Source organism: Lontra canadensis, unplaced genomic scaffold (assembly GCF_010015895.1).
Source record: "Lontra canadensis isolate GAN:19392208 unplaced genomic scaffold, GSC_riverotter_1.0 scaffold3, whole genome shotgun sequence".
Classification (NCBI taxonomy): Eukaryota; Metazoa; Chordata; class Mammalia; order Carnivora; family Mustelidae; genus Lontra; species Lontra canadensis.
The window spans coordinates 6,325,881-6,352,807 of NW_022630997.1; the positions used below are offsets into that span (position 1 = coordinate 6,325,881).

At 38.4% G+C, this 26,927-nt stretch overlaps 2 protein-coding genes across 3 annotated transcripts in view; one reads left to right on the forward strand and one right to left on the reverse strand.

The window, feature by feature from the left end:
* NHLRC2 (NHL repeat containing 2) overlaps positions 1 to 4,183 on the reverse strand; it is a 56,996-nt gene extending 52,813 nt beyond the window's left edge. The window contains exons 1-2 of the mRNA XM_032879426.1: positions 3,752 to 4,183; positions 755 to 907 (exon numbers count right to left, since the gene is read on the reverse strand). Coding sequence (XP_032735317.1) covers positions 755 to 907; positions 3,752 to 3,929 — 331 coding nt within the window. The 5' untranslated portion in view covers positions 3,930 to 4,183. The remainder of the gene's footprint in view (positions 1 to 754; positions 908 to 3,751) is intronic.
* A 91-nt stretch (positions 4,184 to 4,274) lies between these two features.
* Positions 4,275 to 26,168, forward strand: DCLRE1A (DNA cross-link repair 1A). Of its 2 annotated transcripts, none has more exons than XM_032879408.1 (10): positions 4,275 to 4,445; positions 5,031 to 6,149; positions 8,539 to 10,239; positions 12,370 to 12,503; positions 13,597 to 13,715; positions 17,022 to 17,162; positions 18,654 to 18,799; positions 19,594 to 19,748; positions 24,379 to 24,520; positions 25,558 to 26,168. In XM_032879408.1, exons 2-10 carry the CDS (start codon positions 5,684 to 5,686, stop codon positions 25,716 to 25,718), a joined length of 3,165 nt encoding a protein of 1,054 aa, XP_032735299.1. In that variant the 5' UTR covers positions 4,275 to 4,445; positions 5,031 to 5,683; the 3' UTR covers positions 25,719 to 26,168. The 2 variants fall into 2 exon arrangements, with proteins under 2 accessions (XP_032735299.1, XP_032735306.1); XM_032879415.1 differs by lacking the exon at positions 4,275 to 4,445 and adding an exon at positions 4,670 to 4,690.
* The last annotated feature ends 759 nt before the right edge of the window (positions 26,169 to 26,927 follow it).

Below are 26,927 nucleotides of genomic sequence, written 5' to 3' on the forward strand. Positions count from 1 at the left end.
TTTACTCTAAGATCAGTGATCCTCTATCCCTTTTATCACTCCAATTGTGTTAATTTAAGCCTAATTAAATCAAACCTTTAATTAGTTGCATTAACCTCATATGCTCTTTTTTAGAAAAAAGAAAACAAGAGGAAAGAGATCTGAAAAAATTTCAAAGTTCTAAAGCAAATACTAAGTATAATCTCTTACATCTTCAGAATTTGTAATACCATAAAAGAGGATTTCCTAGTGTGCTTTGGAAAACATTAACCTTTATAAATCATTTTTTAATAAAGCAGGGTCAAAGAAAAAGTATCTGCTATAATATTTGGCATTCCACTGTAGTTCATGTCATCTGAAATTAAAGGAAGTCTAATCACATTTCCTAATAAGAACTTTAAACCTTTATATCTTAGTGAGAAGAGTGTAAGATTAGAGTCACAAGTTATATTTTCTCATAGGACAAATTTAGGTAAGTCTAAATATACAAAATGAACTTTTAAAAATACTTGATCATAAAAAAGTAAATCATGTCCTTAACCTCAGAGGAAAAAAAAATATACTAAATCCTGGCTCCTTAGGAAGGCAAACCATTATCACTAAGCTTAACTCTTCATGAGAAGGTACAGGGAGTCCTTAAATCATAGATTAGAAATTACTTTTAGAATCACTGAAGTCTTGCCAAATGTTCATTTTCCTATGAGCAAATGAGTCAGCTACTCCTCCAGTGCCTATGCCTGGACAGTCTGCTAGAAACCAATTAAAGGGCAGATACCTTTATCGGAGTATGTGTGTTCTAATGCATGAAGATCAGGCAATAGGTGAATGCAGTTTATGCAGCAGTAGGTGAAGAAATCCAGGATGACTACTTTTCCGCACAGATCCTTGTAGACAGAAATAGGCTCTCTGGTGTTCAGCCAATCTAATCCTGAAATTTACACAAAACAGACTATCATGATTAAAGGAAAAGGCAGAGATAACTTATCTAAAACTTTCCATTAAAACATAAACCATTACTATTTCTAAGGAAGGGCTGAGTGGGTGGGGTAGATGGTAAAGATTCTATAATGGGGCAGTATGCAAATATAGTCAGAAAAAAGCTACTAAATTCTTGCAGAAATAGTACACTAGTCTGTGTGTGAAAGAAAGCAAGAGCAACACACCTAGGTAAAAAGCGAGAGTAAACAGCAAATATTAAGAGGACCTAAGTACACAATCAGGTTCAAATGAGCTTTTGAGAATGAGGCTATCTTAAAAGCAAAACAGGACTAAACTCAAAAAGGGGTAAAGTGTTAAAATATAAACATACAAAATGCCTACGCCAATTTCATAAGAACTAAAGTGCTCTGGATTTGAATGAAACCTTAAATACAAAATATTTTAAATGCAAAGTTAAGCAAAATACACTATTACAGATTTCATGGAAGCAACATTAATATTGATGAAGAACATGTTTCCTTCCCTCCAAAGAAAGGTAGAATCTCATTAATCTGTGCTTTGATAAATCAGAATTTATAATTACTTGAGCATGACTTACAATTTTAACTATGCACTGTAAAGATTTTGTTAAAGATTAAAAGTACAACATCTCTACTTAACCAATCTAGAAAAACAAAGATAATGAGCTCATTGTTTATAAGTAAATACAGCCACTAACACTATTAATTACATCTCGAAAGGTATTCAGAAATATTTTATAGAAACTGAAAAACAAAACTGGGTGGAATTAAGTGAGTAACAGCAGCTAATGACTAGTAACAGTAACTGGAGTTACTCAATTAAAACAAAATTCTAATAAATAAATAAATAAATAACCTGCAAATCAAACTAGTCTTTTGCCTTAACGAGTCCAACGTAGTGAAATTTCAGGGCAGAGTAAGCTCTTAATTATGCATTTTAATAAAGTGTTAATTGTATACCAGATCACGTAATCATATAAAACTTTAAAGTTATGTTTCACATCTTAACTGCAAAATATTTATGAATTGGTCTTTTAAATTTATTTTCTGTAAATACTCAAGAGTGACTTAGATTGGAGAGTAAAGAAAGTATTATTACATGTCAGTTATTGTGCTAGCCAGGCTTAATAATAATAAATTTTACAATAACAATTACAATAAATATAATTTTTAAAAACTTAACATCCATTGAGCTGTCCTACAAACTAAGAACTTTAGATATACTACCTCTAATCCACATTATTCACCTGAAAGCTAATACTCGTTCTTTTTTATGAGGGAGTAAAGTAAGGCTTGGAGAATCGAGTAACTTGCTCAAAATCATGCAACTAACAAATGAAATAACTAGGATTTAATCCCAATTCTGTCTGAATCCATCCATTACACCAGTTTCCCATAAACACATCTCTTTTAAGAAATGAACAAAGCATACTGTTTCTGAGATAGTTGTTTATGACTTCTTGATTATAGCTTAAAGAAACCAAGAAAAACTTACCTAGTATTGTGAGCTCAACAATCAGACCCTTCAGAAAATTTGACTAGGTCACATATGAAGCCTGAATATTTTATTGTATTATTTATGAGTCACTAAGGTCAAATCTCATGGTAATAAAATACACCCACTGTAAATATAAACAGGACTAGAAAATAAAAACACTGGCCCAAAACCTAACTGGTAGCCTGTTTATAACACTATACTATGTAACGAACTTCTTACAAAGTTTTTTAAAAACATGCACATATGTATATAATCTGTTAAAGTTCTTTTGATGGGAGAAGCAGTCATGAACCCAATTCTTTCATAATAACTCCACAATATTTCCAATTCAGGATAGGATTAGTAATGGAAAAAAATAAGCATTTTTGAAGGTGGGAGCAAAAGGCTTGGAAAGACACATAAGACTATTTTCAAAGGCAAGGTTCTGGTGTTATCTCCCATGAGATACCGAACCCTGCCACAGCCAACCAATTAACTATACATGTGGTTTCAGTGTCACGCCAGGAGACATGCCAACACCAACAACACAATGCCAGTCTCAACCAAAGAAGGGAAAGTACGGTTTCATTTATCATTGCAAGATGTTCTTCCCATATAGCACTACAGGGAGTATCCGTTCCCTGGTGTTCCAAACCCTCACAGAGCTGGGGTTCAAACCCTAGAGACAGGCCGTAATTGATGCAGATTTTTAAAAAATTACAAATTTCAAGACTTTGAACAGCGAAGTGTGGTACAGCTAAGACACTTGCCAGTCTGGGGTCTGCATAATCCGGCTGCGGCGGTTATTAGTTGCTAAGCCTTGAGGAAATTACTTAGCCGTCTTGTGGCTGAGTTCCCTCAACTATAAAAACTATAATACTAGGTCTTTAAGAGGTCTCAACGAGTTGTAGAGAGGATTAACTAAAACAGTCCCCCGATGTGTTTACAATTGCGTGTGGCACAGAAGTGATCAGTAAATGTCAGCATTACGCGCAGAGGATGACAGTGACGATGCTGGGCAGCCAGACTGAAAGGAGAGGGTGGCATGGACGTTTCAATCCTTGCCAACCGGGGCCACTAAACATTCATGGAATGTCTACTGAGTTAACACAAGGCCCCGGCAGGGACTCGGGATACAGAGGCGAATGTGCACGTCCCCGCGCACCAGAAAACCACCTTTTCCCGCCGCCTGCGGACCCGGGGAAGCCGCAGAGCTGGCGATCCGCCCGGGCGCGGTCGCACAACCCCGCCTCGCCCCCCCGCTTCAGGGGAGGGCTCCGTCCCCGAGGAAGGGGAGGTTCCGGGAAGGGTCCCCACCCCAAAGCCTGTCCCTCACCTTCCGGAAACTCGGGCACTGACAAGTCCTGCGCCCAGCCGTCCACCTTCTGTAGATACTGGTAGACCAGACTGTCCTTCTCCTCCTGGGTGACGGCGTCGAGCAGGGCGTACTCCAGCGGGGTCTGCGCGGGGAGCAGGCCCGCGAGGCTACAGCCCCGGGCTCCGGGGGCCGCCATGTTCTCTCCGGACAGTCCAGAGGCGGCCGCCGGGCCCGCGGGAGGGTCTCCAGTAGGGAGAGAGGAAGCGATTACTGTCCTTTCGTTTCAAAACGGCACATTCACCTCACTCGCCACCGGCCCCCGCTTCACCTAAACAACACCTTTTTCTTTTGTAATCATGCATTCCAATGCTAAGGTACAAACTGTCGGAATTCCCGGGCCCGTAATCTAGCCACCCGCCTAAACCACCCCGCCCCTTCCAGAGCGTCCCGGCACAACCGAGCCTGGACATTCAGAGCGCCAGATTCAGCATGGGGAAAGTCTCTGGGTCCGCGTTCCTGGAGCTCTGAGAACCATTTCCCCCACACTTCACTTTGGAAATTAGCAGGTTTTAGAACAAAAATAAGATAAAATAATATAAATCAGTAGGACCTAAAAGGACACAAACTTTTTCAAAATCCCGCCCTTAGACCAGTATCAGCCGATTCGACACGGCACTGCCAAGAGGAAGTTGTTCCCGCCAAGACACCAGAGGTAAAGCGGGTAGGGATATCCTCATGGGGTGGGTTTTTTTTTTGTTGTTGTTGTTTTGTTTTGTTTTGTTTCTTTTAAGTTGAGAGTGACTGGTAATGGCTTTGGCTTATACACAAATGCAGTATCTTGTCACCCTGCAGTGCTGAAAGTGCGAGCACGAACAGATTGTCAGCGGAGCTGGGAGAGGGGGTTGCCGAGATGAGCGGAAGCAGCTGGAGCTACTCCCGAGGGTGTACGGGTGGCAGGTGGGCTCGGGCGAGGATCCGGGTGGGCTGGGCCTCCGACTTCAGAAGCGGAGGGCTCTTAGTGCTTTTATGGAACCGGCTGTGCTCGCAGCTTACTCATTCCCTGCCCTAGAAGGGGTAAGGCCTTTCTCACTGCAAGTTGGCCTTGCAGCCTCCTGAGTACAAGCAGAAGGCAGAGCAGGTGGGAGGCATCAGGCAGGTGACCCTTGGTTTTGAGGCTCGTGGAGAGAGGGCTGACTACATCTAGGGTAGACCACTTCTGCAGCTGGAGTTAGGAGTGTGGGTGCCCTCAATGCAGGCACAACTTCACATATTTGAATTTTGTTTGTTCATTGTGCAGTGTGTGCTCATTGCTGCTGAAGAAGACACGGGACAGACCCAGGAAGCTGAAGTGGTCAGATATCCAAGAGACAAGAAGGGCAATTACTAACCCTCCTCTCCCGAATCACACACCTCATTGATTATGGTGTGATTATGGTTGTACTAGCAAGCTGAGATAGCCATTTAATGTTTGGAAACCCTACTACGCAGATTGCCCAGAGACTGTGGTTTTATTTGTGATTAATTTGGACATCGTCCAGTTGAAAGGGAACTAACAGGAGCTTTATAACAATTTTACAAAGGTCATTCTAAGGTTAAGCTCTTGGACCAATATTTCTATGAGTGCTTAATTTTCAAAGTATTACTGATTCTTATATTTATGAATCAAGTCCTTGGAAAGGCTAACACACTGGAATGAAATAGTGGTCGCAATGGGAAAATTCTCATGCTACCCCTGGGGTAGGTTCTCTTAATTTTATAGTGTTATAAATGGAATAGCTGGTGTTCTCAGGTATAAGGTTTGTAGTTTGCCAATATATTCATTATCAAAGCTTTAGATTCCCATCAAGTTAGTGGGGGTTTTGTTATTTTTTTTTTCCTCAGCAAAATAGTTCCATTAAAAATTTTTATAACAAGAAATAGATTCTCTATTTACTTAAAAATCATTTTGCCATGTTAGAAGATGATTTTTTGGAAGAAGACATCTGGGAATACAAATCTAAAAGAAAACCAAAACCAGTACATACAAATAATTGCTCTGAGAATATTCCAAAATCTGTTGAAAAAGCAACAGATGGAAAATACCAATCAAAACGCAACAGAAATAAAAAAAGAACCGCAGAACCTAAAGAGAAGACAAAGGACCCCGAAGTGTGCTTCGGAGAAACAGATAGTCAGAATTCCGTAGCTTCTAGTCAGAATTCTAGCTGTGGAGATGGTATTCACCAGTCCCAAGACAAGGAGACAACTCCAGGAAAGCACAGTAGGACTCGCAAAAACAAACAAGTATCTCCAAAGATACGTCCAGTTTATGATGGATACTGCCCAAACTGCCAGATGCCTTTTTCCTCATTGCTAGGTCAGACACCTCGATGGCATGTTTTTGAGTGTTTGGATTCTCCACCAGTTTCTGAAACAGGTAAGATGACAAAAAAGGGAGTAGTCTTTAAATAGTCTAAAAAACCTGCATTCGGCCGGATGAATCAGTCCAATGGAACGAGCAAGGCAGGCAATAAAGTGAAAGGGAGATGAGGCACTGAAGTGTAAATGACTTAGAAGGAAACAAGGAAACCCTTCTTGAGGACGGTAAAGAGATCATGGTCAGTGGTTTAATTGTAAAGAATGTTGCAAACTTGAAAGCAATTGAAATGCATTGTATTATTTCGTACAAGTTCCTAAACATCTCAGTGATTTTTCATAAATGTTAATTGAGCACAGACTCTGCTGCCTTCATTCCTTACTTACTTGACTCTCACAATGACTGCAGAAGGTAGGTGGTATTGATGTTTTACAGATGAGCATTCTTGAAAGTTAAACTCCCCATTTGTTACCTTCGTGAAACAGAAATTTAGAGAATTATGCATATAGTTGAGTCTTTTAAATGTTGAATTTATCATGCTATTTTACAGGAAGGAGATCTGGGAAGGAGTTTTAGATTTTTAAGACTTGAATTAAAAATGTGCCAAATGATAACTGAAGTAACGTTATGCTTTTATTATCTTTTGAGATATATAATGTCATGTTTAACATGTAGGTAGTCCTACTTGGGAGTATATGGAGAATGCATTGTTAGGATGATTTGTATGTTTCAAGTTATATATACCATATATGGATTTTTAAATCTCAAAGAGAATTCAGCAAAATAAATATACTACTCAGTACGGCTTTCATGTTATTTATGATTCAGAGGACATCTTATTATTAATCTCTAGTTATTTTAAAGTACTGTATAAAGACACAAAAGAACTTAAAAAAATTTTGGTATTAGCTTTTTTTTTTTAAGATTTTATTTATTAGAGAGAGAGAGAGATCACAAGTAGGAAGAGAGTCAGACAGAGAGAGAGGGGGAGTCAGGCTCTCCGCTCAGCAGGAATGCTGAGGCAGATGCGGGGCTCGATCCCAGGACCCTGAGATCACGACTTGAGCCCAAGGCATCTGCTTAATCCACTGAGCCACCCAGGTGCCCCTGGTATTAGCTTTTTTTTTTTTTTTTTTTTTTTTTTATAAAGTGGAAGTCTCGTCAAATGCTGCTAATTTGCTTTTAAGTGGCTTGAAAATCAGAAATGGAAGTTGTAGTCTCATGGTGAGCTTCTCAGGGTGAAAGGTCTTTGATGAAGCCACCTCAAAGAGATTTTTCTTTTGGTTTTTCACTGACTAAACTCCTTTGAATAGAATCTCAGATGGACTCTTGAACTGAATTCTGTGCCACAACAAATACTTTTATGAGGTGGTTTTAAGTTAAGCAGCGAGGTCTTCTAATTTAATGTAACGTCTTTTTTAGGAGGGAGAGTGGGTCATTTTTTGGATAAACCTGGAAATTGGGCACCTGGCTGGCTCAGTCCGAAGAGCATGCAACCCTTGATCTTGGGTTCATGAGTTCAAGCCCCACACTCGGTGTAGAGATTGCTTAAATAAATAAAACAACCTGGAAATTAACATACAAGGGGTTACGCCATGATGGTTTACAGACTGTTTCTCTATTATGTTATGATGGGGAATACTTCCCCGATTATTATTAAAGTTCATAAAATTTAATTTCAAATCTTAGAATCTATTCAGTGTATGAACAGCTATAACTAATTAAGATTGTTAATACTCTTACTGTATGCGGTATAAATATTAAATAACGGACCGTAATTGGGTACTTTTAATTGTCACAAATCCGTATTACTTGATAAGATAAAAACTGGGGTTGAACTTTAGTCAACTAGTGAACTAGTCTTTTTCACTCTTTATTACCGGAACAATAATGAACTAGTGAGCACCTATAAACACCTTGTGTAAATATGGAGGGTAATTGAAGGGGCTCACATTTGTGAGAGTTACTAAGGGAGGAAAAGGTGTTAGTCTTAACAAAATTTTTTTGGGAAAAAACATCATCTGAAAAAAAATTTAGAAAAGTATTTGATTTAGAGATAATAAGTAGCATGTTGCAAAACCATGCTGGATTATTATTATTTTATGCTGGATCTTTTGACTGTATAAAGATAGGCATGGTGGGGCACCTGGGTGGCTCAGTGGGTTAAAGCCTCTGCCTTCGGCTCGGGTCATGATCCCAGGGTCCTGGGATCGAGCCCCACATCGGGCTCTCTGCTTAGCGGGGAGCCTGCTTCCTCCTCTCTCTCACTCTGCCTGCTTCTCTACTTGTGATCTCTGTCTGTCAAATAAATAAAATAAATAAAATCTTTAAAAAAAAAAAAAAAGATAGGCATGGTGCTAAGCCCTCAAAGTAGGACTGAAGACTTCCCACTTAGGTTTTAAAGCTGTCTGTGCTTTGATCCTGCATTACCTTTTTTAAAAATTTTCAGATTGTCCTGATGGTCTTCTGTGCACCTCAACAATTCCTTCTCATTTCAAGAGATACACTCACCTCCTGCTGGCTCAGAGCAGGGCAAGCAATAGTTCCTTCAGCAGCCCACCACCTGGGTCAGAGGATTGCTTCAGTGAGACTAATTCAGGCCTTCTCTGTGGCATTGAGGAAAGATGGTCTCTGCATCAGAAGCCAACGGAAAGCTTAAGAAATGTTGCAGCTCACCCCTCGTTAGTGATACCGTGTCTAAGGAAATCTCAGTCTCCACCTGAAACCAATAAAAAGATTTCTTCTTCTTCGACAGCTATCCAAACGTCCCAACAAATCCCACAATTTCCAGAAAGGGTTAATAAGGACAAACTGGTAGGAGTCAGTTTGGCTCTTGCTGAAGAACGAGACAGCCAAAGCAACTCAGAATGCATATACTCCCCACTGCCAGAAAATGACTTAAGTAGCTGTGAAATCTCTTACTCTCCCCTTCAAAGTGATGAGGAAACTTACAGTATGGATGAAAAGCTGGGTGATTCGCAGCAGGAGATACTCTTTACGGGGAGCTCTAAAGATGGCAGCGTGGAAGAAGATGACAGCATCTCCACTTTGTTTCGAAAACTCCATGGGTCCTTCCTGAAGGACCAGCAGGAGAGCGGCCCCTATGTGGACGGCTTCTTAACTCAGGATAAATGCCACGAAGTATTGTATAAATCCAGCACTCTACCTGATTCATCTCAGCTTTTTTTCCAAAATAGGGATGTTTTTCCGTGCGATGACCCTGTGCACACCGATAATGATTTTGCACTGTTTCCATCTGCTTTAGCACAAGGGTTTACTTCTAGTTATCAGGCCGCTGATGCAAAACTTGGTAAGCCAGAATGTCACCCATCTCAGTCAAATAAACAGAAACAGGTAGTTGAAGAATCAGCTGTTTGCAATCAGGTTTCTCTTCCGTTGCTTAATAGTGAGATGCCCAAAGCCCTCGAGGGGCAGGGAGAAGGGGATCTTTCTTTCCGTCCAACCCAAAGTAAAATTAGAAAATCATCAAGTAAGAACTTCAAAGCAAAGAACAATGCTAATTCAGCATGTGTCTGCAGAAAGGCATTAGGTGGTCGACCAGACAGTAAAGTCACAGTTCCCAATACAGAGAATTCTTCCAGTTCTCTTAATACTCCCAAGTCTCGGAAAATGTTGCCATCTGGTCCCAACTGTCCTGCAACACCGCCTTCTTCCAAAGTAATGAAACAAATGGATATAGGTGTTTATTTTGGACTACCACCCAAAAGAAAAGAAGAGAAATTGCAGGAGGGAGGTGCAGTGGAAGGGGTGAACTTAAATCCAGTTGTAAGTCCTAATGAAAAGAGGTCCCCCCGGCAGCGCAAGAGGAAAGCAGAAAAATCTTTAAGTGATTTAGAATTTGATGCAATGAATTTAAGTGAGAATCAGGCCTCTGTAGAACTTCCTAGTGAGAGGTCACGGCGTCAAAGAAAGAGACCTAAAAAGTCAGATTCACTACAGGAAGGAGAACATCAGAAGAGGTCACATCACCTTAACAGGGCAGAATCCAGAAGAGTCAATTTAAGGAAAGACAAAGTCTTCGTAAAATCACCTTACGGCAGGCTGCAGAGAGGGAACTCGAAAATCCCAGAGTCACCTAATGCAGGACAATTAAGAACAAGGACATGTCCATTCTATAAGAAAATACCTGGTAAGTTGAAATACCAGTACTTTACGTATCTACAAAGAATCAGCTTTCAAAAATTGTGTGTTTATTGCCTATGTTGTGTGTGTTTGTACAGAACAATTTTTTGTATGTATTTCCTTTGTTTTTTATACATCATTGACGTGTAACATAGATTTTTTTGCCTATTTAAATGTTTTTGTCCCATTCAACTCAGCAAACTTTTATTAAATATATTTTGTGTACAAGATACTATGCTAGTAGGTAGATTTCACAGATTTGACCCAGAGGAGTAAAGGTCAACTTAATATGGAAGGAGAAGAGACTCTCTGTAAGTAATTATAATAAAGACCTATATAAATTATAATTAAATTTAATTAAAGTGAAGTAACAGTTTCTAAGCACTTAAGAGAAATACAAAGTGCTTAATAGCCTCAAAGAAGGAAAATTAACAGATTGTATAGGTCATAATAAGTGCTGAACATTTTTTTATCATGTTCAGTTAGCCACTGTATAGTCCACAATTAGTTTTTGATGTAGTGTTCAGTGACTCATTAAGTGTAACACCCAGTGTTACACTTATCACTCATCACAGCACGTGCCCTCAATACCCATCACCCTGTTACCTCCTCCCCTCTGAAACCCCTCAGTTGTTTCTCAGGGTCCATAGTCTCTCATGGTTCATCTCCCTCTCTGGTTTCTCCCCCTTCAAATTTCGCTCCCTCCCCCTATGGTCCTCCATGCTATTGCTCATGTTCTGCGTATGAGTGAAACCATATGATAATAGTCTTTCTTTGCTTGACTTACTTCACTTAACATAATCCCCTCCAGTCCCATCCATATCGATGCAAATGGTGGGTGTTCATCCTTTCTGATGGCTGAATAATATTCCATTGTGTATATGGACCACATCTCCTTTATCCATTCAGCTGCCAAAGGGCACCTCAGCTCCTTCCAGTTTGGATGCCAGATATTTTTAATCCCTATCATAATAACTTAGTTTCTCATCCTTTTTTTATTTTGTAAGTTTGCATGCCTTCATAGATGAGTTAGACAAATATGTCCTAAATGAATTTTATGAAACCAGTAATTCTTATCCTGAAAAGGATATGAAATCTGCCAAAATATACCTGGTTTCAGAAAGATTGTTTAAAGTACTTGGATAGTCGCAGTCCATAATTTGCTCAAAAGGTTTGTGTAAGGATTATCATATTTGTACATCACAGCACCATTTTTGTTTTTTAGTACTTACGGCGATGAATTTTCTGTATTTTAAGTGAGCTTGAGACTAGTAGGCCATATGTAGGGATAAGCCTCAGTGAGTTGTGAAGGTGGGTTTATTGACTTACCCATCACAATTCACACGCTTGGTTATTTCTTCCATGAGCACTTTTCAGCAGAGCTCAGCCATTTTTTTTTCTTTATTACTCCTCTAGGTAGCCTGTCTTTGGCATTTATTTTCTTCTTTCCCTTCTTCCTCCCCTACCTCCTGTTCTCCACAATGAAATTCAAATGCTACAGACATGCTGTCCATCTGTTACTGTACTGTGACCCAATGGAGGGCCATGACCACTGTAATATGTATGATTATTTGGGCCTGCGATCATTTCTGCGCCAGTATCAATTGCCACAATAGAATAATACAAGAAGAACGTTAGCATTTTCCTTTTGCTGTTTCTCAGAAGTAAAGGATTTTAGGTCAGTAAAAAAAATAATAACTCATTTGTAGCTTAATTAATTTTTTTTAGTACAGTTATTCGCTTAAAAAAAAAAAAAAGCCTGGGCATCTCCGTTGGTTAAGCATCAGACTCTTGGTCTTAGGTCAGGTCTTAATCTCAGGTCATGAGTTCAAGCCCTCCGTTGGGCTCTATGCTGGGCATGGAGCCTACTTAACAAAAGAAACAAAACTAAAAAAAAAAAAAAAAAAAAAAAAGTTTTTTTAAAGCCAATCCTGGGATGTTTAGTAGAAACTTAAAAGACTAATTTTCATCTCTAGTTTGCCTTTTTGCTGAATTTATGTTGCATAAGTTTTTAAGTTATGAAGCTTATTTGGAATCAAGATATAAAGGCATTAGGGGGTTCACTGTTTACACTCAGACTGGCCCTCTTTCACTGTGTCGGCTCTTGCTCAAGCAGCCGTATGCTCTTCTGTTGCAGGGACGGGCTGTACCGTGGACGCCTTCCAGTATGGACTGGTTGAAGGGTGCACAGCCTATTTTCTCACACATTTTCATTCTGATCACTATGCTGGATTGTCTAAAAACTTCACATTTCCAATTTATTGTAGTGAGGTAAGTGTTGGCCTGCCTAATTCTAAATTTATGACATGTAGTGAATTTCTAAGCGATTTGGTTAAAAAAGAATAACATTTGAAGATCTATCATTCTACTAGAAAAGATGTGAGAAAACAGATTCCACATTAAGATTCTAAGATGAGTTATTGTCAGTAGTTAAAAAAGACTTTTTTAAAAATTCTTTAGTATATAGAAACAGTAAACAACTTTACAGTGTAACTAAAACACCTAAGTTCCATTCAGTAAACATTCATTGATGCCCAAAAAGACATTCAGGGGCAAATACCCAGGTTCAAGGAGCTCACAGCCTTCAGGGGACACATTCACAGATACACTGCAATGGAATCGGTATTGTGACCAAAAACGGAAGGAAACACCAGCCAAGTAGAAGAAAGTGCTTTATTCTGGCCCAGGCCAACGTTAGAGAAAGTTTCACAGTAGAAGAGATACCTGAGTTAATTATTAAAAGGTGACTATTTTAATGCCACTACTAAGGGCTTCTACTAGAATTCAGTTTAATCCTCAAGCATTCTTGAATTATTTTATTGAAATAAAATGAATTTCTTTTTATTAATGAAGTAACCGAGGCTGGGAGAGATTAAGTGATGTGCCCTAAGTCCAGAGCCAATAATGGCAGAGTCAGAATTCGCAGGTCTGTCTGATTCCAGAACCAGGCAGAGGAAATAGGAGAGGACATCCCAAGTAGAGAGCAGAGTTTGCATTCAGGCATAGACACCTGAGAAATCTACCCATTGCAGGCTCTTCAGATAATTCCGAATGGCTAACGTGAGATAGGGAACAACAGAAGATAAACCCCCAGAAACGAGCAGGGGCCGGATCATAAAGGGTTTTGTATGTCATCTGGGGATGAGGGACTTTTCATAGGTGAGAGAGAGTCCATGAACTGTGTGTAAGCAGAGTTGTGACATAGTCATGGTAGGAAATTCTTCCTGGCATTCTGGAGGGTTTCCATGAATGTAAGTAAGTGGGAGTACAGAGAGACTAAGATACTTGGTTCTAAACTAGATCTGAAGTAAAAGACTTATCCAGTGTCCTACTGTATCAGCAATAAGCACATTTTGTTTTGCAGATAACTGGAAATTTGTTGAAGAGCAAACTTCACATACAAAAACAATACATCCATCCATTGCCGATGGACACGGAATGTATAGTAAATGGTATAAAAGTTGTTTTGCTTGATGCCAATCAGTAAGTATTAAAGTTACTTTCTGACTAGCCTAGTTTTAAAAATTATTTAAAATAAAATAAAAACATATTAGTTTGGGTATTAAAGAACGTTCTTGTATTGGAACTAATATGGTTGATATTTTAAAAACTTTGAGTAAAACATGTTTCTCCTTCTGAAAAAAATAATGTATGCAATTACAGAATCAGAGATTAAGTGTACTGAGAGATCCTTTAAATGTTACCTAATTCATTTTTAATGCATTTTAAATTACTATCCTTGACATATGAGACCATCTTATTTAAAAAAAAATATTTTAACATGATGCTGCTGTTTTGAAGAGCTAACCTTTTGCCATTTTCTTTATTTTTAAAAATTTTTTGCCATTTTCTTTAATATCGCTTTTATAGGTTAACAGCTTGCACTCCATTTAGATACCAAAGGATTTTTTTTCCCCCTTTTAAGAAATCCTTCAGGCTTTTAATACTAAAGACTTGGAAAATTTTTTTTCTTAGAAGTAGTTTCCCTTTTTCCCTCATTTTTTCTTTTTAGTGTAAAGCACTGTTGGTATCCTATTACCAAAATGCAACTGTCAACTGCACTTCTGCCTTGTTTCCATAGGATTTTAGCCATCACAGATGCTTTAAGAATTAAAATTAAGACTAGGTCTCCAAAAATCCAGACCCATGCTCTGTCTTCAGGTTGCTTTTAACTTTTTGTCTGCTAACTTTGCTGTTGTTTCTTTTTCCTTTTCTTTTTTTTTTTTTTTTAAAGAGGTAGTGGGGGGAGCAGCGGGAGAAGGAGAGAGAGAATCCCAAGCAAACTCCCCGCTGAGCGCAGAGCCTGATGCAGGGATCCACACAGGGCTCAATCTCACCACCCGCAGATCATGACCTGAACCTAAACCAAGACTCAGATGCTCAACCAATTGAGCCACCCAGGCTCCCTTGCTGGTGCTGCTTTTTTAATCGATGATTATAACAGCCCAAGTTCTGATATTTTTAGTCAACTTTATTAGGTACACTTTACATAAATGAAATAGACCTATTTTAAGTGTTTGCTGAATGCACACCCATGTAATACCCACTATAGAAAAATATAGGAAATTTCCCCCACCCCAGAAGGTTTCCTTGTGCTCCTTCCCAGTCAATCCCCAAGCCCAAAGCTAACTCAGGGGACCATTGATCTATATTCTATTCATATCACTATGTCTTAAATTTGTCTTTCCTAGGGATTCAGTGAAATGAAATCCCATAGTATCTACTCTTTAGCCTCCAGCGTCTGTCACTCATCACGTTGAGATTCATCCATGCCGATGTGTGTATCAGTAGTTTGTTTCTTTTTATTGCTGAGTAGTATCTACTGTAAGGTCACACTAAGATGTCTTTATTCACCTCTTGATGGACAGCTGATTTTTGTGTATTGACCTCGTATCCTGAGACCTTGCTAAAGTTGCACATTAGTCATAGTAGGTTTTTTATAGATTTCTGAAAAATTTCTGCACATACTATCATGTCATCTGTAAATATAGACAGTTTTGTTTTACTTCTTACTTTCTGTTCAGAGTGCTTCCCCCCTGCCCACTTGTCTATGATCCTGGATCAGACTTCCAGTAAAGTGTTGAATGGGAGTGGTGAGAGCAGATACTACCTTGTTCCTGACCCTACAAGGAAAGCTTATAGTCTTTCTCCCTTTAACTTGATGTCAGCAATACAGTTTTCATAGATGCCTTTTATCAGGTTGAGGAAGATTCCCTCCATTCCTAGTCTACAGAGAGTTTGTAATCATGAATGGGTGTTGATTTTTGTCAAATGCTTCTTTAGCATCTACTGAGGTGATCACATAATTTTTCTCCCCTATAATGTTAACAGGGTAAACGATAATGAGGGACTTTTTTGAATTTTAAACCAGTCTTGCTTCATTGGGTTAAACCCCACTTAGCCTTTAAAATATATATATATATATATTTTGGGGGCACCTGGTTGGCTCAGTTGGTTAAGCGACTGCCTTCGGCTCAGGTCATGATCCTGGAGTCCTGGGATCGAGTCCCACATCGGGCTCCCTGCTGGCAGGGAGTCTGCTTCTCCCGGTGACCTCTTTCCTCTCATGCTCTCTCTTTCTCAAATAAATAAATAAAATCATTTAAAAAATTAAAAATAAATAAATAAATAAAAATATATATATTTTTTAAATATATTTATTGCTTTAAAAATAAATATATTGCTGGATTTGATATGCTAAATATTTTGTTAAAGACTTCTTTGTCTGTTTTCCTAATGGATATTGGTCTGTAGTTTTTTTAATGATACTTTTGTCTGGTGTTGATATTAGGATAATACTGGCCTCACAAACTATTCCCTTCTACTCCATTCTGAAAGTTGTTGTATAGTATTGGGGCTGTTTCTTCCCTAGGTGTTTGATAGAATTACCCAGTAAAGTGATTGCGGTCTGAAGTTTTGGGGAGGGAGGTAAGGGGAAGTTTTTAGGTACAAAAGTAATTATTTCCTTTCAAAGTGAAGTTTCAGATTGAAAGTTCTATGTGTTTTGGCAGTAATTTCCAAGCCCTAGTGTGTCAGGGGTCTCCAAGACCACGCTGAGGCCCAGTGGTTCTCTGGAAGGACCCACCGGACTCAGAAGGGCTGTTGTACTTACCGTTATAGCGACAGGATACAGATTAAAATCAGCAAAGGACAAAGGCAAATGGGGGCAAAGTGCAGGAGAAAGCAGGCACGAGTTTCCAGATATCCTGTGTCCGACGGAGTAGCACAGACGCACTGGTTCTCCCAGCAGCGGCATTCACCACACGGGCCACGCATGGCCAAGTAGGGAGGCCCGTCTGAGCCTTGAGTCCAGCCAGGGCTTTCACCGAAGGTCGGTCATGTACACATGCAACGCCTGTGTGACTTGCCTCAGCTGCTCAGACTCCTGTCCCCTAGAGCCGGACAGACAGTTGATGCCAACGATGTTATCTATGGTGACTGTCCAGTTAAACTAGGGACGCACAGGCCCCTGCCTCAGGCATACAAAGCGCTCTTATCAGGCAGAATATTCCAAGAGTTCAGCTCCTCTCAAGAGCCAGCCAAGGACTCGTCCTAAAGGCAGGCTTAGGTGGGGAAGTGTGGAGTTGGAACAAACAAGCCGAATTAGTCCTTTCCCACACACCACTTTTTTTCCCTTACTCTTGCGACATAGACTTCGTAAAATGCAACATTTCCTGTGTGGTACCGTGTTGTAATGTCATGTGTATTACCTTGCTGAGCGTGAGAAGCCCTATTCCTTCACCTGCCTCATGTGTGTTAAGACTATTCCTTTGAAATGTTTGTGTTCAGCTGTCCAGGTGCTGTCATGATCCTGTTTCATCTTCCTAATGGTAACGTCCTCTTACACACGGGTGACTTCCGGGCAGATCCCACCATGGAGCGTTCTTGTCTTGCAGGCCAGAAAATCCACACACTTTACTTAGATACAACGTAAGAGAAGCTTTCTTTGTGTTTTCCCACTGACAATATTTGCCCTGCTTTTTATGAACAATGTGTATGGTTGCTTAGGTAATCAAAACAATGGCTTATTGTAAAAAAAAAAAAAAAAAAAGAAGACGACTTATTTTCAATTACCATTTTAAGATCATTTATCAGAGAACTGCTTTTGAAAAAAATACGTAGTGGCTTAAGAACAAATTTGGGATGACATGTCTTAACTAACTACAACTCAGTTTTTTCTTTTCTGTGATTTCCTTTGGTTTATTGAGAATCCTGTTACTGAAACAAGGAAGAAAAATTGGGGGGCAAACTTTAGGAAAACACCTTTTTAGGTTATCTTTTCAAAGTTCCTATGTAACGCTTAAGTATAATTGTGAAGAAGAAACAGAGGCCAAAATGTGATTCTGTTTCTGAATATTCAAAATTACTTTGTTCCTTCTCCAAAAGGTAATTTATAAGTGACAACTTTGAATTTCTAAATGTTATAAACATAATGGTACCAGCCATTTTTTATTACATATTAAAATATCTCATCAATTTGTTAGAAATGAATTATATCAACTATTTCAACTGTTTTGAGAAGTGAATTTGGATGGCATACTTTAGTAAAAAAGATGGTCTTCCAACATCCAGTTTTCTAACACTGTAGCTAATTTTTCCATTCTTTTATATGTACTCTAAATAAAGAAAATAATAAGTAACTCCCCCCCCCTTTTTTTTTGCCTCGTGTTCTCTACATAGAATTCTGAATTTCTTTGTGGGTTTTTCACAGAGAGAAGACAAATGTTTTCTCTTCTTATGGCTGACTCGCAAAAACAATATATTTTTTTGATGTTTGTACTTTGACTTCTTTTTTTAGTGTAAAAATGCTTAATTTTCATCCCAAATAGAGATAGCTATCTCGTAGTCTTAGGGTTAATTTTTCATTGGGTGTTATTGTACTGAGGTAGACTGGATCTGTTGTATTGTTGTAATACTGCATATATTTCTCTATCTCCTCAGAAGAGCGGATAACCATGAGAATATTAACTGTTTGATTTAAAACTGTTTCATTAAATTCACGTTTCATTTTATTATTTTAAGAATTTTTTAAACTAAATCAGAATTCTTTAGTTCAAAGATAAACCCTGTCACTTGTATTTTCTTCAATAGTGATTAGAGTTAAAATAAAAAGATGCTGAAGTATACAATTCACAGCTAAACTAGCCAGCTAGAAATGCCCTTGAAGAAAAAGAGGCGATTTCCTTATATGAGGGCAATAAAAGAAACACACTAAAAGCCGTATTGGAAATGTAGAATTCCATCATAAATTATCCATGGCTCGTAACAAATATTTTAACCACAGGCAGTGGAATGACCATGGCGGGGTTAATGTACCGTTACAAGTAAGTTTGCTAGAGCTTGGTTTCTAAAATAGCATCTGCCTTAATGCTGTGGCTTTTCTGTTGCTCATTTAATAAGTACCGTATTTCCATCTTACAGATACTGCAGCCCAGAATACTCCTTTCCATCTCAGCAAGAGGTTATCCAATTTGCCATCAACACTGCCTTTGAGGCAGTAACTCTAAACCCACGTGTTCTCATCGTCTGTGGCACTTACTCTATTGGAAAAGAGAAAGTCTTCCTAGGTGGGTGGTGGTTGTCTCTAATTTACATTAATATATTATAAAGATCAGATTCTCTTTTGCATAAAAGCCCTTTCAGTCTGGGTGCTTGCTCTCGATCCTTATTTCCTGAAATGGTGCAGTATTACCTTTGAAGAAAAATTTGGTAGAGTTGGATTCATTTAAACTTTGAAAGGCTTACCTTAACGGAAACCCTCGATAAGTGTGTTTATGGTAGCCTTTACATCTGCAGAATGTTTACAGAGCAAATGTCCGCACTACACTAGTATTTCAGGGAACTTTGAAAAATGACAAGTGCAAAGTCACATTGCTTCCTCCTTTGAGGACAACCATCAATTAATTATTTTAGAAAACAGTTTTAGTTTTTGTACATAAATGATTTTGGATATGTAATTGTAGTTTGTCTAGATGGCATCATACTATTTCACAAAATACTTTCTGTGTCTCCCTAATTATGGTCACGTCATGTCAAACACTAAGATATGAAATGATAAAGCCTGGGTTTTAACTCCTTCAACTTTGCTGCTTTTCCTCTACCCCTTTCTGTCTATCTTTTGCACTTTTTAAAGACTAGGTCTTTAAAAAGAAATTCTTCGCATTTCTCATAATTTACTTCCTACAGTTAACCAACAAAAGTATTTAGCCTTTTAGAAATATAGCAAAAGCATGAATGTTTTGAATTTTTGTTGGTGGTGGTGGTGGTAAATTCTTATTTTAAATTTTGATTAAGTTGTATCTTAATTATTTTTTTCATAAGCTGCAGTTTTACCGTTTTTAACCTTTTCCTTTGCCTGTAGCAATTGCTGATGTTTTAGGTTCAAAAGTGGGCATGTCCCAAGAAAAATATAAAACCTTGCAGTGCCTCAACATACCAGAACTTAATTCCTTCATCACTACAGACATGTGTAGTTCACTGGTTCACCTTCTCCCAATGATGCAGATTAACTTTAAGGTAAGCGTCCACGAGACACGCATTTTTAGGATGGACTAGAAAAGGTAATACAATGATTATAATCTGGAATCCCATCATAGCTGCATTTAATGCAGATAAATTCAATTATAGTGGAGTCATAGTAAACCTTGTGCTAGACGATCTTTTAAGTGGAAATAAAAATGTTTTTATTTGTTGTGTGTGTGCAGCTGTGTGGAGTAATTCATGGGCCTATAGGAACTAGAGAATTATTATAAAAGAAACAAAAATAGAAAAGTATGCAACTATCTGCTCATCCAAATCTTCTGTCTTTAGGATTGTGTTCCATTTCTTTCCATGGGGTGCGGAAATGAACAGAGAACTTTTCTTTAGGTCTTTTCTGTGTTAATATTAATCCCTGATAACACTGATATATGTTAGAATATGACTTGTTGTGAGGACTAAGTGAAACAGTGGAAGTGTATCCTAAGAGCAAGTTCTGGTATCGGCTCTGAGGTGTGGATTAAGATACAGAGAGGTTGGGACACCCTGGCTGGCTCAGCCGGTAGAGCATGTGACTCTTGATCTCAGGGTGGTGGGTTCAAGCTCCATGCTGGGCACAGAGCCTACTTAAAAACAAATAAATAAGAAAAAGATATCTGTTAGGACATGACTGTGATTTGGGGACTTCTCTGTCAGATTTATTCATATACTAAGATTCTTTCCATTTACTAACATTTTGATACCTAGCGATGGAAAACATCAGACCTGTGTATTAGAAACAAATCAGAACATAATGTACACCAAAGAATGTATTTTCACTTTTGCTATAATTTCATGAACTTTTATAGAACTTTTTGAAGTAGCTTAGGATGTCCATTACTCTATCTGCCTTATAAATAATAACACTTAAAATTTATTAATAAAATGAATATTTTATCTCTATCCCTGGAATTACAAGGAAATTGTACTGATAGAAATCCTTTCTTCATGAGATTAAGGTGAAATTTTTATGGCCTATCATGAATATATACTTCATAAAAATTTCAGGGATAAACAAGGCAGTGTTTTGTCCCTTTAAAGCCATGTTTGGAAACGTATTTTAAATTTGGAAGGCTGCTAATTTGTATGGTGGTTAATGAAGTGTTAATTATAAAATGAACATTGATATCTTGAGGAGATAGCATTATTTTTAATGATTTTATCTTACAGTTTTATTTCCTACTAACTTATGTTGTTCCATTTGGACAAATGATCCATTTAGGAAGATAACAGGGGTGGAAGAGTTGGAGTTTTATAGAAACAAAGGGACTAGAACTTTTCATGAAAGAGTTTTTAAAGGTTCCCAGTGCTGCAGGGAGGTCATATAAGGAAAGAATGGCAATTTGGCGATTAGAACATCTTTGGTGACCTGCACAAAAAATGTTTTAGTGAAGTGATATTGGGAGGAACCAGATGGCAGAAGGCTAAGGAGTGAATGAGAAGGTGTAAATAGCCTAAAAACATGAAAAAAGAAAACCAACATTATTGGAGCGCCTGGTTGGCTCAGTCAGTTAAGCGTCTGCCCTCAGCTCAGATCATGATCCTAAGGTCCTGGGATTGAGTCTCACATCAGGCTCCCTGCTCAGCTGGGAGTCTGCTTCTCCCTCTCCATCTGCCCTTCTTACCCTCTTGTGCTCTTTCTCAAATAAAGAAATAAAACCTTAAAAAAAAAAAAAAAAGAAAAGAAAAGAAAGAAAGCTGATGGTCACATGAGACTGTATTTTTGTTAGTACTTAAAGGCAGTGTTTTGCCACCAAAAATCGTTTTGTTGCATCAGAGCCAATGCCATTTTGTGAAAATGTCAATGGATACGATTTTCAGTGTTCATAAGGCAGGCTTGAAAGCCCTAGAAATCCCATAAAACCATTCATGCTATCGAGTTTGACATCCCAGATCCACTTATGTGATACGGATTGACTACCACCTCTGATTTAAACCCAGCCAACCGAATGTGGTAAAACATTATAGTAATAAACAATAATGTAATAGATGATCATTTACCTGTGAGAAACAATTCTAAGGGCATATACCAAAATCATTTTTGTCACAAATAGGTTACCAATAAACAGACAAGTCATGGATCAGAGACTTTATGTTGACTAGGTCATTCTTTTTTTTTTTTTTTAAGATTTTATTTATTTGAAAGAAAGGGAGCATGGCGGGAGTGGGGGTCACAGAAGGATAGGGACAATCAGACTGCCCGCTGAGCAGGGTTGCTGCACTGCTGATCCCAGGACCCTGGCATCATGACCTGAGCCGAAGGCAGACGCTTAATCAACTGAGCCACCCAGGTACCCCTTGACTAGTTCATTTTTAAAAATATTATTAATAAAATGGCAGTAGTTCCCAGATTATGGTTTATGATTTAGTCAGTGGCTGCTGGCAGTCTTTTCTGTGTGTTTGGGTTGGATGAGAATCTCTTTCTGTTTGTGGCATAGGTTAATGATGTTTTTGTGGTAACTCTAATTTGTTTTATGAAAAGCATAAATTCTCACTTAATTCTACTGAATGATTTTGTGGAGCAAATAGGAATGGATGTGTTTGATGACCTGTATTGAAAAGTGGACTCTCACTTTATGATATTAAATGTGTAATTGCTCTAAACCTCAGTTTTGTATTATTTCCTTTTCCTTTTAGTTAGATCCTAGACTAAGCGAGACAAAACTCCGAAAATTTGTAGAGCCAGATTATAATGAAAGCTTAGTTATTGATCCATAACTTAAACGTTTTTTTAGGGAGGCAGTAGTTGGTAAGAAATATGACTGTTTAAATGGTAGGTATTGGGCTCCTGGGGGGCTCACTTGGTTAAGCAGCTGTCTTTGGCTCAGTTCATGATCTCAGGGTCCTGGGATCGAGCCCCATGTCAGGATGTCTGCTCAGTGGGGAACCTGCTTCGCCCTCTCACTCTCACTCTGCCTGCCACTCCCCCTGCTTGTGCTCTCTCTCTCACTCTCTCGCTCTCTCTGTCAAATAAATAAAATCTTTAAAAATAAATGGTAGGTATTTAAATTAATAAGAGATCATTGATTAACACAGAGGAGAAATCAGAAGATTATTTAATTCACCAGTGAAATATAAATATCTGATAGACACAATCAGATGTTTAGCCTCTAACTAGTAATCAAACATAAAACTAACAAAATAAGGATATGTTTGTCTCCTACCAAATTGGCATACTTTTAAAAAAAAGTAATATTCCTATGCTGTGACTTAGAGAAATTAGCACTCTCGTCCACTTGGGTAGAATTAGAAGTTAGGGATAAATCCTTTAACTCAACAATCCCATTTCTAGGAATTCCTACTCAAAATGAGTCCTTTGTGCAAAGGTCAAACTGCAAGGCTTCTAGTTGCTAATAGTATAATAGATGATGAGAATTAGAAAAAGTTAAGAAAGGAAACCGTTTCCATTAAAAAAAAAAAAAAAAGACCCAGGAAGTGGGTTTTTTTAACCATCTCCCTTCTAGGCTCTAAGCTTCCAGAAGGTTGAAGGGCTATGTTTCATATCCACCACTCTGACACCCACAACATGGCCTGATCCTGGAACAGACATGTATTAGATGAGGAGTGAGTCGACGGATGCATGGGTTTGTCTTTGTTTTCTTCAGAACTTTCTACCAGCATCTCCTACAACACTTTAATAATTCAGAATATGGGTGATGAAGGAAGAAAAAGCAGAATATGGATGATGAAGGCAGAAAAAGCAAACCTGGGGAAATCCAAAATGATACCATGGGCAGTTTAGATTTTTTTATTATTTTAAATAATGTTAAAATTTTATTATTAATTTACACTAAGCCCTCAACACTGTGGGTTTTGCCTGAAGACCAAAAGTATTAGACTTTTGTATCTCTTGTGCCATCACTGTTTTTATTTGGATTTTTCTTATCTTTCAAAGATTGAACCTCGGTCGTTGATTTTCAGATTTCATCAAATGTCATCACTTTCGATAACTTTAGTTTGGAAAGTGGTACTCAAGGTTTTTTAGGGAAGCATAGTACTCCGAATTATAGCAGCAGGAAAAGTTTTATAAGTATTCTAGTTCATGTTTAAAGAGTGAAATGGAGTAAGACCCTGAGAAGAGTGCTAGTGCACTCTTGGAAATGTACGTGCATGTTGAATGTAATGCCGTTCATAGAATTATTCCCATCTTCCTATCCACCTGTCAGTCCTCCGTTGTACATATGCATATGGATATGTTTGGGCTGTTGTTTACCAGTGTTAATATTGGTACCTCTAACACCCTAACAGTATATTCAATATCCTAATAGTAGTAGGATTTGGAGAGTTCCTTCTTTCTATTTTCTTTTCTGTCTCTTTCTATCGTTCTTTCTTTCTTTCTTTCTTTCCTTTTTTGGTAGCTATCTGAATTGTAATCTTTCAATTCATAATTCTTATGTTGCCTCACTTTCCTTTTTTTCAGGCTGCGCTTAAGCTTGTTTAACTTTAGATAAAGGGAAACATTTTTTTAATGATTCTGTTTTTTTTTCTGGAAGTACGGCTCTAGGTTATTGCAAATTAATGTTTACCAAGTGCACACTCCCTGAGACTATACCAATGTGATCATTCTGTTTTATTCCCCATAACCCACCTTCACTGACTGTTAAATAAATATTCTGTTTTTATTTAACAGGCTTTACAGAGTCATTTGAAGAAGTATGGTGGAAAATATGATCAGATTTTGGCTTTTCGACCTACGGGATGGACGCATTCTAACAAGTTAACGAGGATAGCAGACATTATCCCCCAGACCAAAGGAAACATTTCAATATATGGTATAATTATTAAATTTTTTCACTTTTAATGTTTGTTACAACATTTTTAAAAAGGAACTGTAAAAATTAGATCTAAGAAAAACAGACACCAGTGGATCTTTAAAAATCGAGTTTCAAATTGTTCTACACTCTCTAAAGCTGTCCCTTTAGTACATCATACACTGATAGACAGGAACATGGCAGGAGGAAAAAGTCATGGGCTAATAAGACATGGTTCGTTTGCATGCTTGATGCTGTGTCGAGGAACGCATGGAAGAGGGGCAGATGGTGCCACTGGGCCTGGAAGCTCAGGAGCCACCCACTGTCCAACTGTCAGCAGGAAGACTGGATTAGATGCCATGACGGCAATAGGTACAGGCTTGACTCCTTTTTCTCATCTCCCGGTGGAGGTTTACCTTTGTCCTCAGAAATCGCTTATTGTAATCGTGGCTGATGGTAACGTTTTTGATATGTCCCTAGACTAGTGACTTAATTTCATCCCCTAAAGATCCCAGTTAAAGCAGGACCCCTCCTCCCTTTCTCTGTGCCACTTGATCTTTAGGAAAGATGAAGGGATTTTTAAGATTTTATTTATTTATTTATTTATTTTGCTTTTTTTTTTTTTTCCTGTGTACAAAGCTCAGGGACTAGAATCTGCTTACTTGCTCTGGAAACCAAGAGTCTCTTGCTTGTCACTCTTCACATCTTTCTCCTATTTTTTCCAGGATATTCCTGAAATCTATAGCTGAGTGAAGTGCTTCAGAGAAGTCTAATTTAAAAAGAAAGCCTGATTAAAAATAAGAGTCTATAGAAATACATACAAAGTGTCTACACAGAAAAGTAATAGGATTATTTAATGTTCAAAGTTTCTGTATCATTTTAATATTTTAATCTTTATTCTCCATAAAAGTCATTAACAAACTTTTTTATCGGAAATAAAGTACCAAGGAGTTTTTGACAATACTCTGGATTGCTTTCCTTTTTTATTTTACTTTGGGCTTGTGTATTTTTTTTTAAGTAATTGGATTCTTTTGTCTGCAATATCTTTTGTGTTACAGGAATCCCTTACAGTGAACACAGCAGCTACCTAGAAATGAAACGCTTTGTTCAGTGGCTGAAGCCCCAGAAAATCATACCGACCGTGAATGTTGGCACCTTGAAATCTAGGAGGACAATGGAGAAATATTTTAAAGAGTGGAAATTGGAAGCTGGATATTGATGTTACCCGAAAGGACTCAGATCTAGTTAAGTAACTTAGGTAGAGCTCGTTACTAGTTAAACATTTAGTGATCTGAAATATGCTGTGTGTGGAAAACCTCGTGAAGGCTGCTCGGATAGCTTGTTTTCTCATTTATATGTAGTATATGTGCCGCCGAAGTGAGCACGCTCATTTATGTTTAAATAGCGTGTTGCTGGTGCCAGGCATCTCTCAGCATCATCAGTGATGATGGAGACTGCTCTCCCAAGCCCTGGATTCTTGCTCCTTCATTGGGAGCAGGTATCCTCTGCATCTAGCCTCAGGAGAGACAGCAAAGGTAGCCTTAGGGACCAAAGGTCTCATGATCATAGATAAAGGACACTGAAAGCTTTATATATAAGTAATTATGTATCTTTAAAATTATTTAATATGGAGCATATTTTTATGAAATAACTTTTATAATGTACTTAAATAAAAAAATCTTAAATTTGCCATAGTGTCTTTTGGTTTTTAGGATTTATAGCTGTGATGTTCATGCAATTTTATTTATTTATTTTTTAAGATTTTATTTATTTATTTGACGGACAGAGATCACAAGTAGGCAGAGAGGCAGGCAGAGAGAGAGGAAGGGAAGCAGGCTTCCTGCTGAGCAGAGAGCCTGATGCGGGGCTCAATCCCAAGTCCCTGGGATCATGACCTGAGCCGAAGGCAGAGGCTTTAACCCACTGAGCCACCCAGGTGCCCCTGTTCTTGCAATTTTTAAAAATTTCAAGGGAAATAATTCAACATTTGATACTAAAGAAGAGGATTCAGAGAACCTAGGTAATCACCCAATAAAGGATGGGGAAAAGTTTGCACGAATAGATGTTTATCTAAACTGTTTACTCAAGATGTCAGATAACTAGAAATTCAGATTGCAACATTGTTTGTTTTTTAAGTGAGATTATATAATTTATGAATCTTGATGTCGCCCACCACAGACAAAGTAGCTGATCCAAAATAAAAATTCGAGACAGGGGCGCCTGGGTGGGTGGAGGTCAGAGTTAGAGGGATCGCATTTTTTTTTAAGATTTATTTATTAATTTGACAGACAGAGATCACAAGTAGGCAGAGAGGCAGGTGGAGAGAGAGGGGGAAGCAGGCTCCCTGCTGAGCAGAGAGCCCTATGCCGGCTCAATCCCAGGACCCCGGGATCATGACCTGAGCCGAAGGCAGATGCGTAACGACTGA

Coding starts and splice junctions, on each gene's coding strand:
- DCLRE1A (XM_032879408.1), top strand. CDS start 5,684: ATGTTAGAAGATGATTTTTTGGAAGAAGACATCTGGGAATACAAATCT. Junction 17,163..18,653: donor ACACTTTACTTAGATACAAC/GTAAGAGAAGCT, acceptor TCCATCTTACAG/ATACTGCAGCCCAGAATACT. Junction 19,749..24,378: donor TGATGCAGATTAACTTTAAG/GTAAGCGTCCAC, acceptor TTTATTTAACAG/GCTTTACAGAGTCATTTGAA.